Source organism: Malus sylvestris, chromosome 12, assembly GCF_916048215.2.
Source record: "Malus sylvestris chromosome 12, drMalSylv7.2, whole genome shotgun sequence".
Classification (NCBI taxonomy): domain Eukaryota; kingdom Viridiplantae; phylum Streptophyta; class Magnoliopsida; order Rosales; family Rosaceae; genus Malus; species Malus sylvestris.
In genome coordinates, this window is record NC_062271.1 from 4,804,058 (window position 1) to 4,820,142 (window position 16,085).

At 37.2% G+C, this 16,085-nt stretch overlaps 1 protein-coding gene and 1 long non-coding RNA gene across 2 annotated transcripts; both read left to right on the plus strand.

Moving 5' to 3' along the window:
* The first annotated feature begins 622 nt into the window (after positions 1–622).
* On the plus strand, positions 623–1,030 carry LOC126592887 (VQ motif-containing protein 8, chloroplastic-like). Its single transcript, XM_050258682.1, has one exon. The coding sequence runs from the start codon at positions 623–625 to the stop codon at positions 1,028–1,030; it is 408 nt and encodes a 135-aa protein (XP_050114639.1).
* A 4,822-nt stretch (positions 1,031–5,852) lies between these two features.
* LOC126594304 (uncharacterized) lies at positions 5,853–7,977 on the plus strand. The gene is made up of 3 exons (XR_007613204.1): positions 5,853–6,068; positions 6,145–6,256; positions 7,599–7,977. It is a non-coding gene; the product is annotated as an uncharacterized LOC126594304 (long non-coding RNA).
* Positions 7,978–16,085: the final 8,108 nt, after the last annotated feature.

A 16,085-nucleotide genomic window follows, 5' to 3' on the forward strand; every position in this document is an offset into this window, starting at 1 on the left:
TAAGAAGATAACATTTGAACCGTATGAGCAAAAGTGAAACACAAGTTGATTTGAAGGGAACATGCAACATTTGAGTTTAGAGGAGTTAAAACTTAAGTGAGACTTGAATTCACTAGTGTAGATATAATTACATCATCTTTGCGGGGTTAAAATTTAAAACCTAGGCCTCAAAATATTACATAATTTCTGTTGCAATCTTCCTCCCTCCTCCAATCTTCCCTTGGTCCTGCCTTTCCAGAATAGTACACGATCGTATGACTTTGACCTTGACTAATTAGTATATTATGACTTTTTCACACCCTAATGCCTGCTTTAATTCTCCTGCTTTTTGAATAATCTTTTGTCCACATATGTAAATTAATATTAAAGTCACCAGAATTCTTGGTTTCTATGTAATCTAGAGAGACAGCCGGCAAACTCTACTGAATCAGCAAACATATTTTATCTCAAAAAAGACCAATTCAATGATACAAATCAAGCCCAAGGCAAGCTGACAAGTCACAAATAAATAAAATATTGCACCTTTCTTCCTTAAAACCAAGTATAAATAAATGTTTTGCACCTCTAAAATTTTCACGACCAATGCACTATCACTTAATATTGAAATTCGATTTTAATTAGGATGATGAAGTCGTCGAGAAGGCATTTGGAGTTGCAGGGTCCAAGGCCTGCACCTCTTATGGTGAGCAAGAATTCACAGAAGGTGATGAAGAAGAAGCCAGTCGTAGTATATCTCATCTCTCCCAAGATTATTCATGTCCAACCTGAAGAGTTTATGGGTTTGGTTCAACGGCTCACTGGCAACAATAATAATCAAGGTTATCGAGCATCCAAGGTTAGTAACAATAGGGTTGCTAATTCTCTGTCTTGCTCTTCTTGTTCCACCACTTTTTGTTCGATCAACCAAGAAGCTTTCGTGAAGGAGAGCCGAGAGAAGCACAACAATAATAGGGCAGATGAGTTCTATGGTGATCGTGTGCCTTTTGGAATACCTACTACAACAACTTCCAACTTTGCCGAAAAATTCTAGCTATATATATATGCAGAAATATGTACATGTTAAGATCAAAATTCAAAAGTAAGCTATCTGGGCTACTTTGAGTTCGAGATAAGCATACAATACGTTTCATATATTACAGTCTAGCTTTTAGCTTTGTATACCAGAATTAGTTAAGTTAAGATTATTTGATGGATATCATATAAGCCATCTTTTTCATGTATGAGTTTTGTAGGATGTTTGATTTTTATTTTAGTTGGACACTTTTTATTTGAAATAATTTTAGTTTTTGATTTTCTTTTGCTAAGACTAGTACACACTACACATTATATTTGTCAAACGACAAAGACTAGTACACACTATATTTGTTTAATTGACAAAAAGATTGGTTTAAAAGTTCCAAGTCATATTGGATAAATTTTTCACTATGTCAGAAACACGTCTCGGTACATCAAGTGTTATAATATAAGTAGTTGGATTTTTTTTTTCAAGTATCCAACCACTTGTATTGTAACACTTGGTGTACCAAACCCTATTCTCAGTAGAAAAATTTAAGGAAAACTAATGAAAAAGGCTCAAAAACTTTGAGTTTTTACGATAAGGACAAAATAAAGGGTAAAGTGAATAATATCATGATTGACTTTTTAGTGCAAAAATATGATTTTTCGTTAAAATAAACAATATCGGAAGCATTTCGTTAAAGTTCCCAAAAATTTATCGTCATTCTGATAGGAACACATAAATGTGTAGGTTCCGAATGATGATCACTGGGTAAACTAATTGGTTTAAAAAAAAAAATGTTGCAATAATGCAAATACCCCTTAGACATGAGGTACCGATGTTGATCTTGTTAGAAAAGTTAGAATCTAACTGCTATATGAATCACATAGAAAATTAAGGAACAATTCATGCAAGTACAAACACAATTTAATGCATACAAATAAACAAAACACAATGCTAATGCACATGAAATTGGATTAGAAAAACCTAAAAAATACGGTCTAGTCAAGAATTTGGGTCTCTCTCCTTAAGATAATTTACGCCCCCACTACGGTGCTCATGATTGATCGGCCTTTGTCTCTCAGGATAAAACGACCTCCTTCTTACGATAGTAGTACACCAAATCGTAAGATTCCAGCGAACCACAATTGTGTTGAACTCTCTTAGACTCACTTAATCTCTAAATATGATATTTTTATGCACTATTACAAAAGTAGCTTATTGTGTCGAAGACTGGTGGCAGTTTTATACAATGTACTGTCGGATAAGACATTTTCGACAGCCTGTTTAGATGATGTCAAAAAACAAAGCAATATTGTCGCTTATAACCGACATGACTTGCTTTTTGTTTTTTAAATATTTTCAAACTTGGCACTATTGTCGCTTATAACCGACAGGACTTGCTTTTTGTTTTTAAATATTTCAAACTTGGCAGTACTGTTGCTTATAACCGACAGGAATTGCTTTTTGTTTTGTTTTTTTTAAATATTTTCAAACTTGTGTCGGATAGCGTAATGTCGGTTTTATCCAACGGAATTGGTGTGAATATTTGGGCGGGAATTTTCCCACTAGTTTTGCACGCGGAATTGGATAGAGTGATGTCAATGGGCGTAGGGTGGTGTCGGTTTTAACCAACGGAATTAATATATGTTGTCGGTTTTGTCCGACGCTAGTTTTCTACCCTAAATAAAAGTCTTCTCTTCCCCCATTTCATTTGTGCGCTGCTTCTCCCTCCTTGTTTCTTTCTCTTTCATCTACCTTCAAAATAGCACAACTCTCCCTTCATCTCCCTTCACCCTATCTTCGAAGCATCCCTGTGGCTCTCTTTCCATTACTCCTCAAAACTTTCAATCTCTTTTTTCTCTATTTATTTTCTAGAAGAAAAAAAAAACCATCTTTGCAGAAAATGTTTAAATTTTTCTCTGGAATTCTTGCCCATCCCTGAAATTTTATTTCTGGGTTTGGTCCTTAGATTGCGAATTTAAAAAGGTTTTGGCTTTCGAATGAGGTGGAGATTGGTTCTACAGCAGCAAGAGGTGGCATTGCAGTGGAGCAGCTGCTCGACAAAAATCCTTACAACTCTAACATCCTTTTCGATCTAAAAAATTACGTCAATGAGCAAGTATGTATCTCTGTCTCTTTATTGATGGAAATCGATACTTGGGTTTGATTAATTTCGATTTAATGACTGGTAATTTGGTTGTTTTAGGTTTCTTCACAAATCTATACTTGCATTTAATGCCAATCTCTACCTTCTTTGCCTTTATCAGGTAAATTTGACAGTTAAGTTTTTGTTTTTTCTTTTAGATTATATTTTGATTTAGAGTCAATGCATAAGTGAATTTTTTTTTATCAATTGTGTTTTGTTTTGATTTGAAAATTACTACAAAAATGAATTTTTTTTATTTGAAAATCCATAGTTTTCTGCAAATTCGCTTAACTGGTCTTGAATTTTCTTAGTTGGTTTTTGTATTAGAATCCATAATTTATTGCGAAGTTGGACTTTGTTAGTTGGTTTTTAGTTTATATTCTATGATTTACTAAAATTTTGAACTCTGTGGTTTGTGTTTTTAGATTTTGCTAATTATTTATTTTATTTAATCAAAAACTGGAATAGGCTTTTTATATTTTTTATTATTATTAATGATTAGTTGTGACATTCCGTCCAGAAATTTATTGTATTTTATTCCAGGTAGCAATTAAATTTCTAAAATGCTAACGAGATGCCACTAGACCCAGCAGTTTCTGATACGACACGAAAATAACGGGTTTCGGGTCATCATCGGGTGACCCGTTAATAACGGGTATACACGCGAGTAACACGTGGGTAACCCGTTTAGACCCGTTAAGAAAAAAATTATTTTGATAATTTTAAAGTTTAATTACTAAAAGATTTATTATAAAATACAATAGCCATATTAATATATACAATATATTCTATATTAAATATATAGTTTTGTATTATTATTATGCATAAGTGAAAAAAAAAAGTTTTGGTCATTATTTATATTTATTATGAGAGTTCCTTATTATCATTATTAGGATAAATTTTACTTAACATGTTGTTGTCCAAAATTAAAATAAATTAGTATAGTATTTGTATTGGCAAGAACTAAGAAGATATACATACAAGTATGAAAAATGTGGAAGAATGTATAAACACTTGTGATTCATCATTATTCCTCCATGAGTAGATAATGGTTACACTTACATTATCGTTTAGATTTTTAAAATCCTCCAAACCCTCATGAATAATGTTTTTTTATTTGACGGCAAAATTGATAATAATTATTGTAGAAGTGTAAAAAATGTAAAAAAAATATACAATCACTCATAGTGACAAGCTTTACAATTTTCATGAAGGGGTCAGCTTTGAAATCCAACACTATAATCCATAAACCTTAAATTTATATTTAACCGTCGATTGTCATTTACGCTTTATTCTTCTTACTGAATTTCATTTTTAAAATTTTCCTTTTTGAAAACATGATCATTTGCCGGATGTAAGAAAATGAACGATTCAGATATTTGATATCACGTTTCGATATTTACGGTTAACTAAAATATGAGTCGATGTCATATAGTTTGTAGAAACTTTATAAACATCAAGCAATATTTTCACTAACCGTAAAACTCTGAATATAATATCAATGATCCAAACCGTTTATCTTCAAGCATCCTCTAATAGATCATGTTTTCAAAAAACAAAATTTGATGAGAACAATGAATTGTAAATGTAAACAACAATCAACGGTTAAATTTTGATATATGATTTATATGATTATAGTAGCAAATTTCAAAGTTAAGCTCTTAATGAAAGTTGTAAAGCTTGTCATTACGAGTGTTTATATACTTTTTCTATATTTTTTACACTTCTACATTAATTAAAAAACTATTAAAGGCTTTACTTAATTAATTAAGCTATTAATTAATTTATACCCATTTTGTTTCAGAAGCAATGGATGCCAGAGATTCAGATTCAGTAAACCTTAGTGATGAGGTGTCTGTGGAGATTATAATGGGAACATAACGAGATCTTGGAAGTAAAAGTATGGACAATACAAATACGAGTATTGTAAAGAAAAAGGCTAGAACAATCAATTTAGGTAAGCGAAAATATGCTTAAAAGAAAATTGCGTTTTTATGTTTTGGATGTGACAATATGGTATGTATATACTTATTTAGTATTATGTTTTTCATTTGATTATTTATTGGTTTAAAATATATTTTCCATAACGAGTAATGGGTTGGGTCATATTACCCGTTAATATTATCCGGTAATTTCGGATCGGGTCATTTTACTTATTTATTTTAACAGGTGTTACACGACACGACCTGTTAAGATATCAGGTATGACACGAACATGGAAAACATAACATGAATGCCAAGTCTAGATGTCATGTAGGCCTTCCACGTGGACCTCAATTTTCCTTTCACTTTTCCAACCTTATTTTACTATTTTCAAATAGTACTCATTTTTACGAACATGTGACCACAGAAAGAACTCAATTCAAAGTTATAACAAAGAAGTTATGTTCGAAACAGTTTAAATTCATCGGAGATAAGTTTAAATGCTAAAAACTGACCTCGTGCAGTATGCATTACTGCTTGGTCTGACCTTGTATTAAACAAATAGTTATTTTGGGTTTTAAAACCCACTCTTGTCAATAAGTCCCGTAAGACATCATTCTTTTTTATTTTTTTTAATATATTTTCTCTCTTGTCCCATTACACATATCACCATCATTTTTCTTTCTTTCTTGGCCGATTCCCACATCTCTCTACCTCCCTCTCCCTCTCTTTTCAGCTTTCTCTACTTACATCACTCAACCATTATTATATTCAACATCTTAATTTCTTTTTCTTCTTTTAACCGGTTATCTCTCTCTCCCTCTCTCGCGCTCTCTCTCTCTCTCTCTCTCTCTCTCTCTCTCTCTCTTCTTTTTCCAACTTTTTCCCTCTAGCTCTTCTCACTCTCTCATTCTTTCCTTATTGAGTTTTTCGACATGCCCAATCAAAATCAGAGCTGTCAGTTTTTCAAAATGTGGCGAGTTGGACCACCTCCAATAAGGTGAGTCTCGGAGCCCCTTCATCTTTGTCTTAAATGAATGTTGCTTTGATTTCTAAGGTTGTATACTTGTTTTTAGGGAAGATTCGACTTGAAAACACCTCTGGGATACTTCCCCAAATTCCAGCGAGCACTCGACGGCTTGCAGGCCGTTTTTCAACCAACTCCGACCAAGATTGGCCACGAGATAGGTACGATTGTCTTCCTTATTCCTTGGGCTTCATTTTAGTATATTGTAGGACTAGTTTTAGTTGGGTATCGGAGTTGAACGAAACTTGGGAAGCTCTGGCTTTCTTCTTCCTCGAACCCGGCCAACCTAGCCTGAAATCGGGTTAAACCTGACCTGGGAACACTGGAATGGCCCAACTCGTGGGCCATAGAACCCGACCCAATGTCCAGCCCAAATCCATTTACCTCAAAGTCCCAAACCTGGGCCTAGGCCCTGTTGCATAGCCCAACTCAAATGCCTCGGCCCATAACCGAAGTTAAAATCAGCCCAGGTCTTTGGGCCATGGACCTCGGTCCAGACCTTAGCTTTTTAACTTTAGGCCCAGACCCAAATAACCCAAGCCCAAAACCCATAACAAGATTAGCCCAATCCTGAACCCAGTTGGCGCGTGGAGCACATGCGCCTCCATCGGAGGTACTGTGCTTCGCCGCAGTGGATGGTGGCGCTGGCAACTTTTTTGGCTAAATTTCTGACGACCCAAAATGGCATGTGGCGGCTCGTGGCTATCGGGGCCGCCGTCTCATGGCGGCGCGTGGGTGTACCCCCTTATGTTTTTCAACATCCTGAATCCGTTTATGACGTCCATTTCCCAAAATTCAATCGTTTTAGTATAGTTTCATTAATTGGTACCTTTATGTGCTTAAGTGCAATTGTTTGCAGCGTTTCCATCCACCCTTGTTTGCACAACTCTTCGCCGACGATGTAAGGTGAGTGAACCCCTTTTAAAATGCATATTTTACCATTAGAAATGCATACATAAAAAACATGATTTATTGATTACGTTTTATGAAACGTTTATGAGTAAATTGGATTTACGCTTTATGACATTCATGCTTTATCGATTTTACGTTCTTTGTAGTATATATGATTTATGACTATATACTATGAAGATGTTTTAAGATATGATGTTTGAGCTACTGAGCTCTGATAAGATATATGTATTATGTTTGGAAATATTACGTTCATTGATTTTTGTGCTTATCTAGTGATCAATGTTCTACCTACGGGCGATGATACTTATATATATGGTTTCGGCCAAGAGATACTTATATATTGCTTCGGCCTGGCATAGGTTGGTGGCTTCGGCTATAAGATACTGATATATGATACCACTAGTACGCACACTATATGACACATGTTTTATGAAAAGTTTTATGGCGTGCTAGGGTTTTTGGAAAAACTTATTGCTTATTATGCTATACGAGTTTTCTCAACCTGGGGGTTAGTACGTTAAAGATGAACTATTTTTCTTATTACTTATATATCAACTTAGTTCACTCATGTTTTGTTTTGCGCATTCTCAGGACTTAGATTCGAGGCGTACAATTTCGGCGTCAAGGCACTCCTGCATTGGCATCTTCGAGTTCTCTCAGTGTAGGACGCATCTCTTTGTTCATTCAATTTTATATTATTCCTTTTTAGTGTCTATCATTAGGTGTATGCTTTGAACACGTTCCATAATTGCATAATCATTGTATTTAAATTTATAAGTATTGTTTATAATTATTATTTCTTATGCATCCTAATATGGCTTCGTCACCTTCAGGTGTCGGCCAGCACGTGCATACCCGAGTGTTCGGAGAATATCAGGTTTGGGTGTGTCAATTTGGTATCAGAGAGTGGTTTGTTCAGAGCATACTTAGGATCTTCGGTTACTGTAGTAATGTGTTAGTCATGACATCATGTGGACACGACTTCCAGATTTGGTGTCATTCGGCGCAGTTGTGCAAACCTTTCTCTATTTGAATTGTCACTTTCTGGTTGAAATACAAGGATTCATGTCGGGATTGTGCCTCCTCGGTGATGAAATCCTTTGGTAGTAGACATTATTCTCATCAATTTCCAAAAGAGGTTACGATCGTTGGAAATGGAAAATCTTCACAAGATGTTGTGAAATACGAAATGTCATTGGTCTTGTCAAACCCTTACAGTAATTCTTAACTATTCTTTAAGCTAGACCTATTTCCTTTTTGGCTAAGAAACCAATCAATTTTGTTACGATGCTGACGATGAATGAAGTTTCTGACAACAGGGTATTGTCTCATCTGATCATAGCTTTTACACTTTTTGAATTTCTACGGTGGTGTATTTTTAAATGTTTAGCTGCACACTGATGCAACATGATCGAGTAATGCATGTACCTCTTGACGATTGGAACCGCATGATGTGAACCATCATATCTTTGACCTAGAGCTGATAACGATCTTTCTTGTTGTAAAATCAGGTGACATTTTCTGTACAGTGAGAAATATTGCATCTTTTTTTTTTTTACCAAAGAAGTTGTAGTGTGTTTTCACACAGAAATAGTTGAGTTGGTGACAGAAGAGGTGGATGGAACTCATCGGTTAGTTGATTGCACCTTTGAGTACTGTCATGGTCAAGCAACTGTCGTAGCTAATGCTTTTAGTAAGAAATTTCATGGTTGCCCTTCTTGGGTTATCGATGACCCATCGGGGATGCGAACAGATGCAGGTGAGTGTCACCAAAGATTTTCGATACAAACCACCTTGTACACATGGAGACTATGATGACGTTTCTGTACTTGATGGTCAACTCACTCAGCATATTATCTACTAGTCCGTGAGGACTATTCTCTTGACTACTTGGTAGAATTCTTCATTCTAGACTTTGTTTGACTGACGTCTCGATTGACATCAATTGCGACTGTAATCCTGGTTTCACCTCCTGGTACTAGAAAGCATTTTAGCTAACTTTGGGTTCGTGCTTACCCTAGGACACTTCATATTATATTCTCAAGCATACAGATTGTTCTGGAAGGCCACTCAAATCTGAAAGTTTTAGCCGGAACCACCAGTCATACAATCACCCATTAATGTCCTATCGAGCGAATCATTAGCACCAGTGATTAAATATCCCTGAGATTATCGTTGAAACAAGTTGTTGTGAATTTTGGAATGGGAAAAAAGTTAGAGTTCCCGTCTATCAAATCACTTTAGACTACCACCTGAGTCGAGTGCGCACTCAACCATCTCGACTTACCACCACAGAATCAAGTTTTGTACTCACATGTATTCTTACATCAAAGTTACGCTTTCCATCCAGTTATCTTGTACCTTTGACTTGATGGACTTGACTTGACCCTTAAATTCTTGAGTGTTCTTTTAGCCTTTTCGCTGAATCCGAGAGAAATTCTCAATGCATTGTCACTTTTGTACCTCATCGTGATGCGCGTTTCACTTCTAATTCTGTGAAGTTTTCGTGAAGCCCTTAAGTATTAAGTTGTTTGTCTTGTATATCATTTATATTTGCCAACTGTTGGATAGTCTGAACGAACTATTTGTATCTTGAAAGACACGTTGCGTTTTGTTGATTTGTGGTTTCTGAATGATTAGATTTTGCACCGATCTCTTTTGGAGTAGTTACAACGATAATTTTTGTTTCCAGTTTGTGTATGGCACTATCTGAGACTTGGTTTGATTGATTCTACTGGTTGGACAGTAGAGTTCTGCAAATTGGTTTTTGGATGTTTGAATTTACTATATGAGAAATTGTGTGCTTCTGTTATTGTTGACTTAGTGTTGGACAAATTGGTATGTTTGCACCCTTAGGAGATTACCACTTGCTTATCGAGATAGCCATGTGTTGTCGATATCGTGGGCGGCCGACTGTAATATCGATGGCATAACCGTTGGGTTCATTAAGTAAGTGGACATGTAGACCTGTCTACGATAGTTGTTACTGTTTAGTTATTGTTGGGGCTCAGCCTAAAGACACATTTGTTATTGGAGTACGTGACGTTATGAATGCTACTTTTTCAATCTCGATTTTCAATACAAGTATTTTAACTTACCTTATTATAGTTATATATGTGTTTTCTAACATTACAAATGTTTTGGGGGAAGTTTTTTTCCGTTTTCAATTTTAAGTTCCGCACGAGTTTTTCGACCTCTACGTTATTACATATCTATTTTGACGTTATTGTATATTACGTACGTACTTTTGACCTTACGTTATTATATATTTTCAACTTTATATCTTTATAAAGTATATTTCTACTTATGTACTGATGGAGGAAGAAGGTATGAGCCTGGAGGCATCAAAGAGGAACCATTGCAACCCGCTCACGACGGTGTGCCATATTCTCTTTTATGCGACCGTTCTAACTTGATTTCTTCTTTATATATATTTTCTTCTTCCTATTTTCGAGTATTTCAGTATAGTAAGTTATTTCAAATTTCGGGACAAATTTTTCTTAACGGGGTTAGATTGTAACAACCCATCCCAAATAAATTTATGGATTTTAGAATGGAAAGGTATTTTGGTAATTTCCTTGTGATTGGGCTAGATATTTTGAAGGTTTGTTTTTGGTCTTAATTGGTGAGCCACGTGGGGCCCACCCTTACAAGTTTGTCCTCCGTCTCATTTTTCCCCCTCTCTCTCTTTCTTTCATCTCCCATGCAAACTCACAACTCTTTCTCTTAAAACTCTCTCAGCTCACCCTTTCTAACCTTCTCTCCTTCCTAAGCACACCAACTCACCCACCTTCCTTTTACTCTCTCTGATCTCCCTCGGACCTCATCATCTCTCTCGTCCCTCTTCTTTCTCTGCAAGTGCAGACCAAGACGTAGCACCATGGGAGCCAGTGTAAAGTCGGGGGAAATGTGGCGAGTTAGGCCACCTCCGATTTGGTGAGCCTCGGAGCCCCTTCATCTTAATCTCAAATGAATGTTGCTTTGATTTCTAAGGTTGTATACTTGTTTTTGTTGTACTTTTATGCGCAAACGGAAACAAATTCTAACAAAGTACCAATATCAACATCGTAGGTGAAAGCTAAAACAAACAATCTCAAACTAACACAAGAGATTTACGTGGTTTGGCGTAAAGCCTACGTCCACGAGCGAAGCACGGCGAAGAATTTCACTAAACAAATGGAGATTACAAAAGAGTGTTTAAACTTTCACAACCCAAATCCCACAAATTACAAACCCTAAACCAAACAAGTAGAGAACCCAAAACTAACGGAGAAGATTCTCCCAAATTGCTCTCTAACTCACAAACTCACAAATTGACTCTCACCAAATTGCCATACGAATGAGCCACACTAAATACACTATCCCTAAGGTCCTATTTATAGTGCATAGGACTTAGGTTACAATAAGAATCCTAATAGGAAATAAATCCAAATCCTAATCAAATAGGTAATTAACAAAATCTCTCTACCAAGGAAACTAACTAAGAAGTCAAAACCAAACCCAAATAGGACACCAAAACCAAATAGGTAACACAAACTTAATTTATTGCATCATCCTAATTTTGAGCCAAAAACCCAACAGTTTTTAGGGAAGATTCGACTTGAAAACACCTCTGGGATACTTCCCCAGATTCTGGCGAAGACCCGACGGCTTATAAGTCGTTTTTCGGCCAATTCTGGCCACAAGATAGGTATGATTGTCTTCCTTATTCCTTGGGCTTCATTTTGGTGTATTGTAGGACTAGTTTTAGTTGGGTATTGGAGTTGAACGGAGCTCGGGAAGCTTCGGCTTTCTTCTTCCTTGAAACCAGCTAACCTAGCCTGAAATCGAGTTAAACCTTACCCAGGAACACTAGATTGGCCCAACTTGTAGGCCATAGAACCCAACCCAATATCCAGCCCAAACCCATTTACCCCAAAGTCCCAAACTTGGGCCCAGGCCCGGTTCATAGCCCAACCTAAATGTCTCAGCCTAGAACCTAAGTTAAAACTGGCCCAAGTCTTTGGGCCATGGACCTTCGCCCAGACCTTGGCCCTTTAACTCTAGGCCCAGACCCAAATAACCCAAGCCCAAAACCCAGAACCGGAATGGCCCAACCTTGAACCCAATCGGCGCGTGGGCGTATGACTTAGCTAACACGTGGAGCCCACGATCCTCGATCGGAGGTACGGTGCTCCACCGCCGTCCACGGTGGTGCCTGCGAACTTTTCGGCCACCCAAAATGGCACGTGGCCATCGGGGCCATCGTCTCGTGGCAGCACATGCGATGGCGCAAGGGGGTACCCAAAGTCCATTTTTATGTTTTTCGATGTCCGTTTATGACGTTTGTTTCTCAAAATTCAACCGTTTTAGTATAGTTTTATTAATTGGTACCTTTATGTGCTTAGGTGCAATTGTTTGTGGCGTTTTCATCCACCCTTGTTTGCACAGCTCTTCGCCAACAGTGCAATGTGAGTAAACCCCTTCTAAAATGTATATTTTACTATTAGAAATGCATACATGAGAAACATGATTTATTGGTTACGTTTTATGAAATGTTTATGAGTAAATTGGATTTACGCTTTATGACATTCATGCTTTATCGATTTTACGTTCTTTGTAATATATATGATTTATGACTATATACTATGAAGATGTTTTAAGATATGATGTTTGAGCTACTTAGCTCCAATGAGATATATGTATTATGTTTGGAAATATTATGTCAATGATTTTTGTGCTTATCTAGTGGTCAATGTTCTGCCTACGGGCGATGATACTTATATATGACTTTGGCCGGGTGTATATTGGTGGCTTCAACCGGGAGATACTGATATATGATATCATTAGCACGCACACTATATGATATATTTTTATGAAAGGTTTTATGGCATGCTAGGGTTTTCGGAAAAACCTATTACCTATTATGCTATACGAGTTTTCTCAACCTGGGGGTTAGTACGTTAAAGATTAACTATTTTTCTTATTACTTATATATCAGCTTGGTCCACTCATGGTTTGTTTTGTGCCCCCTCAGGACTTAGATTCAAGGCGTACAATTCCGGCATCAAGGCACTCCCACATCAACATTTTCGAGTCCTCTTGGTGTATGACGCATCTCTTTGTTCATTCAATTTTATATTATTCCTTTTTAGTGTCTAGGATTCGTTGTATGCTTTGAACACGTTCCATAATTGCATAATCATTGTATTTAAATTTATAAGTATTGTCTATAATTATTATTTCTCATGCATTCTAATATGGCTTTGTTACCTTCATGTGTTAGCCAGTACGTGCTTAACCGGGTGTTTGGAGAATATCGAGGTCAGGCGTGTAACTACGAATCAAGAATATGAAGTTAATGACTTCGTATTCTTGAAGTTATCACCTTGGAAAGGTGTAGTTCGCTTCGGCAAGCGAGAAAGGTTAAGTCCTCGATATATCGGCCCTTACAGAATTACAGAGAGAATTTGAGTTGTTGCCTACAGACTGGAGTTACCGCTAGAGTTATTCCAGATACATGACGTATCTCCGTGCTTTGGAAGTATGTATCGAACCCATCACACATTCTGCAGCCACAACCATTGGAGGTAAGACCGGACATGAGCTATGTGGAGGAGCTTGTAGCGATTATTGACCGACAGGATAATGTGTTAAGGAATAAAGTCATCCTGCTAGTGAAAGTGTTATGGGCGAATCATGCAGCCGAAGAGGCTACGTGGGAGACAAATGAATTAAAGTAGGCCCAGTATCCATTCGTATTTACTTGAGGTAATGAAATTTCGAGGACAAAATTTTCTTAAAGGGGTAGATTGTAACGACTTATTTCGAATATTTCATTTTTATTAATTAAAATTACTAAAATACCCCTATTGACAGGAAGGTTGACTTTCGTTAAGTTTCGTTTATAATTTTTCATTTATTTTATTTCCATAGTTTTCATTGATACAAATGCGTAAGTGCAATTGGAGTCGAGTTTGGAGCTACAACGAGGCTTCTATGATTTTTTAGCGATAAGGGTAATTTGGTAATTTTACAAGTGGAGATTTTTCCCCGCTTTGGGCCTTTGCATGGTCGACACGTGGTACCCATCTTTGGTGCCTTTTTCTTTCCTTTCCGTGAACTTTCTCTCACTTTATAACACTTTCTTTCTCTCTATCCTTCACCATTCTCATTCCCTTTCATCTCTCCATCATTGAGACCATCACCAGCCCTTTTTCCCCCTCAAACGACCACCACACCAACATCACTCCCTTCCCTTCAAGTCCTATGAGCCTAGAATAAGGAGAACCCTTCATCTTTCTCTCTCTCACTCGTTGCACAGTACCTTCACTGTGCACAAAGTTGATCCGGCGAGTTTTCAACATTTTTCGACAAGGTAAGTCGAACCACCCTCCGATCTTCTTCCTTCGTAGTCTAAGGTTCTTAGTTGATGAATAGAAAATGGTTTTGATGAAGGTTGAAACATGAAAACAACTCAAAGAAACAGTTTCTAGTTTTCCCACGAAAGACCGTGGATTGCAAGTCATTTTCCGGCTAATCTCGACATCGACTCAACCCCATCTTGTTATATTCTTGTTCCTTATTTTCATATCTTCATTGTGGTTTTTGAATCATTAAAAATGGTGTGAAATTGAGCTCGAACAGAGCTCGGGTCCAAATTCTGTGCAAACCCACAACCTGGAATCAGGTCAACCCAACCTATGACCCAACTCCAAACCCAGCCCAAAACCTTAAGCCTATTAGCCCAAGCTCAAACCAGAGCCAAGCTTAACCCAAACCAAATAACTCAAGCCCAAAACCTAAATTAAGAATCGGCCCAATCCAGTTACCCAGAACCTAAGCCCAAACCCGAATCTGACCCGAATCCCAACCCAACCTCTTGGGCTGGCGCGTGGCCTGTGAGTGGGTGCATGTCATGGCTGGTGCGTGGAGCACATGCGCCTCCGCCGTCGTCCACAACGGCGATGACAACGGCGCCGATGACTTTTTCAATGAACTTTATGGCGAGGTCCCTTTTTGGGTTTTTCGACGTGCCGAATCTGAATCCACTGTCCGTTTTTTTTGCAATTCCATCATTTTAGTAGAGTTTTATTAAATGTACTCTCTTTATGTTTAGGTGCAACGGTTAGAAGTGATCCAATCCTTCTTAGTTCAAGCGGCTTTCCGGTAGTGGAATACTTGTGAGTGAAGCCCTTCTAAACTTGCATGTTTTTATAAAATATTAGGCTTGCATGCATTGCATATTTCTTGAAATGAGCATGTTTTCAATTATGTTTTATGGATTCTATATTCATGTTTTTTTATGAATTTATGATTTATATAAATTGCTTTTACGAAATATTTAGAATTTATCAAACTACGTTTTATGAAAGGTTATGAATTATTGGATTCTCATATATGAAATGATTCTTGTATATGAAATTCTATGGCTTTCGAATAGGATTACTTTACGAATTTATGATTTATTATTATGGATTTATGAGATGAGACTTTGAGCTTTTAAGCTTCAGATTTGATGTGGGATTTTGAGATATGCTTTTGATACGTATCTAGTGGGTTATCATACAGCACATCCACACAACATGGGTATTAGACATCTATGGCCATAGGACACAGTTAAGCATATATATATGTTATATCCTCTTATCCGGCATAACCGGGAGTCGTACAGCTTCACCTTTAAGTGATGAACCATGGTTTCTTCATTGGCGTAACCCAGTGCCATTCAGCTTCACCTTCGGGTTATGGACAGGTACTGCATTCGGGTGAATAAAAAGTGAGATATTGATGATATACCCCCAGCTTCACTAGCCTGAGGCTAGTGTCGGTGTGTGATGTTATATATCATATTCTCCGGCGTAGCCCGAAGTCGTACAGCTTCACTTTTGGGTGATGGACCATGGTTTCTTCACTAGCGTAACCCAATGTCGTATAGCTTCACCTTCGGATGATGGATAGGTATTGCCTTCGGGCGAATAAGGAGTTGATGATATTGATGATATACCCCCAGCTTCACTAGCCCAGGGCTAGTGTCGGTGTGTGATGTTATATATCCTTTTTTCCGGCATAACCTAGAGTCGTACAACTTCACCTTCG

What these genes read in the sequence shown, in the direction of transcription:
- LOC126592887 (XM_050258682.1), top strand. Translation starts at nt 623, where the DNA reads ATGATGAAGTCGTCGAGAAGGCATTTGGAGTTGCAGGGTCCAAGGCCT.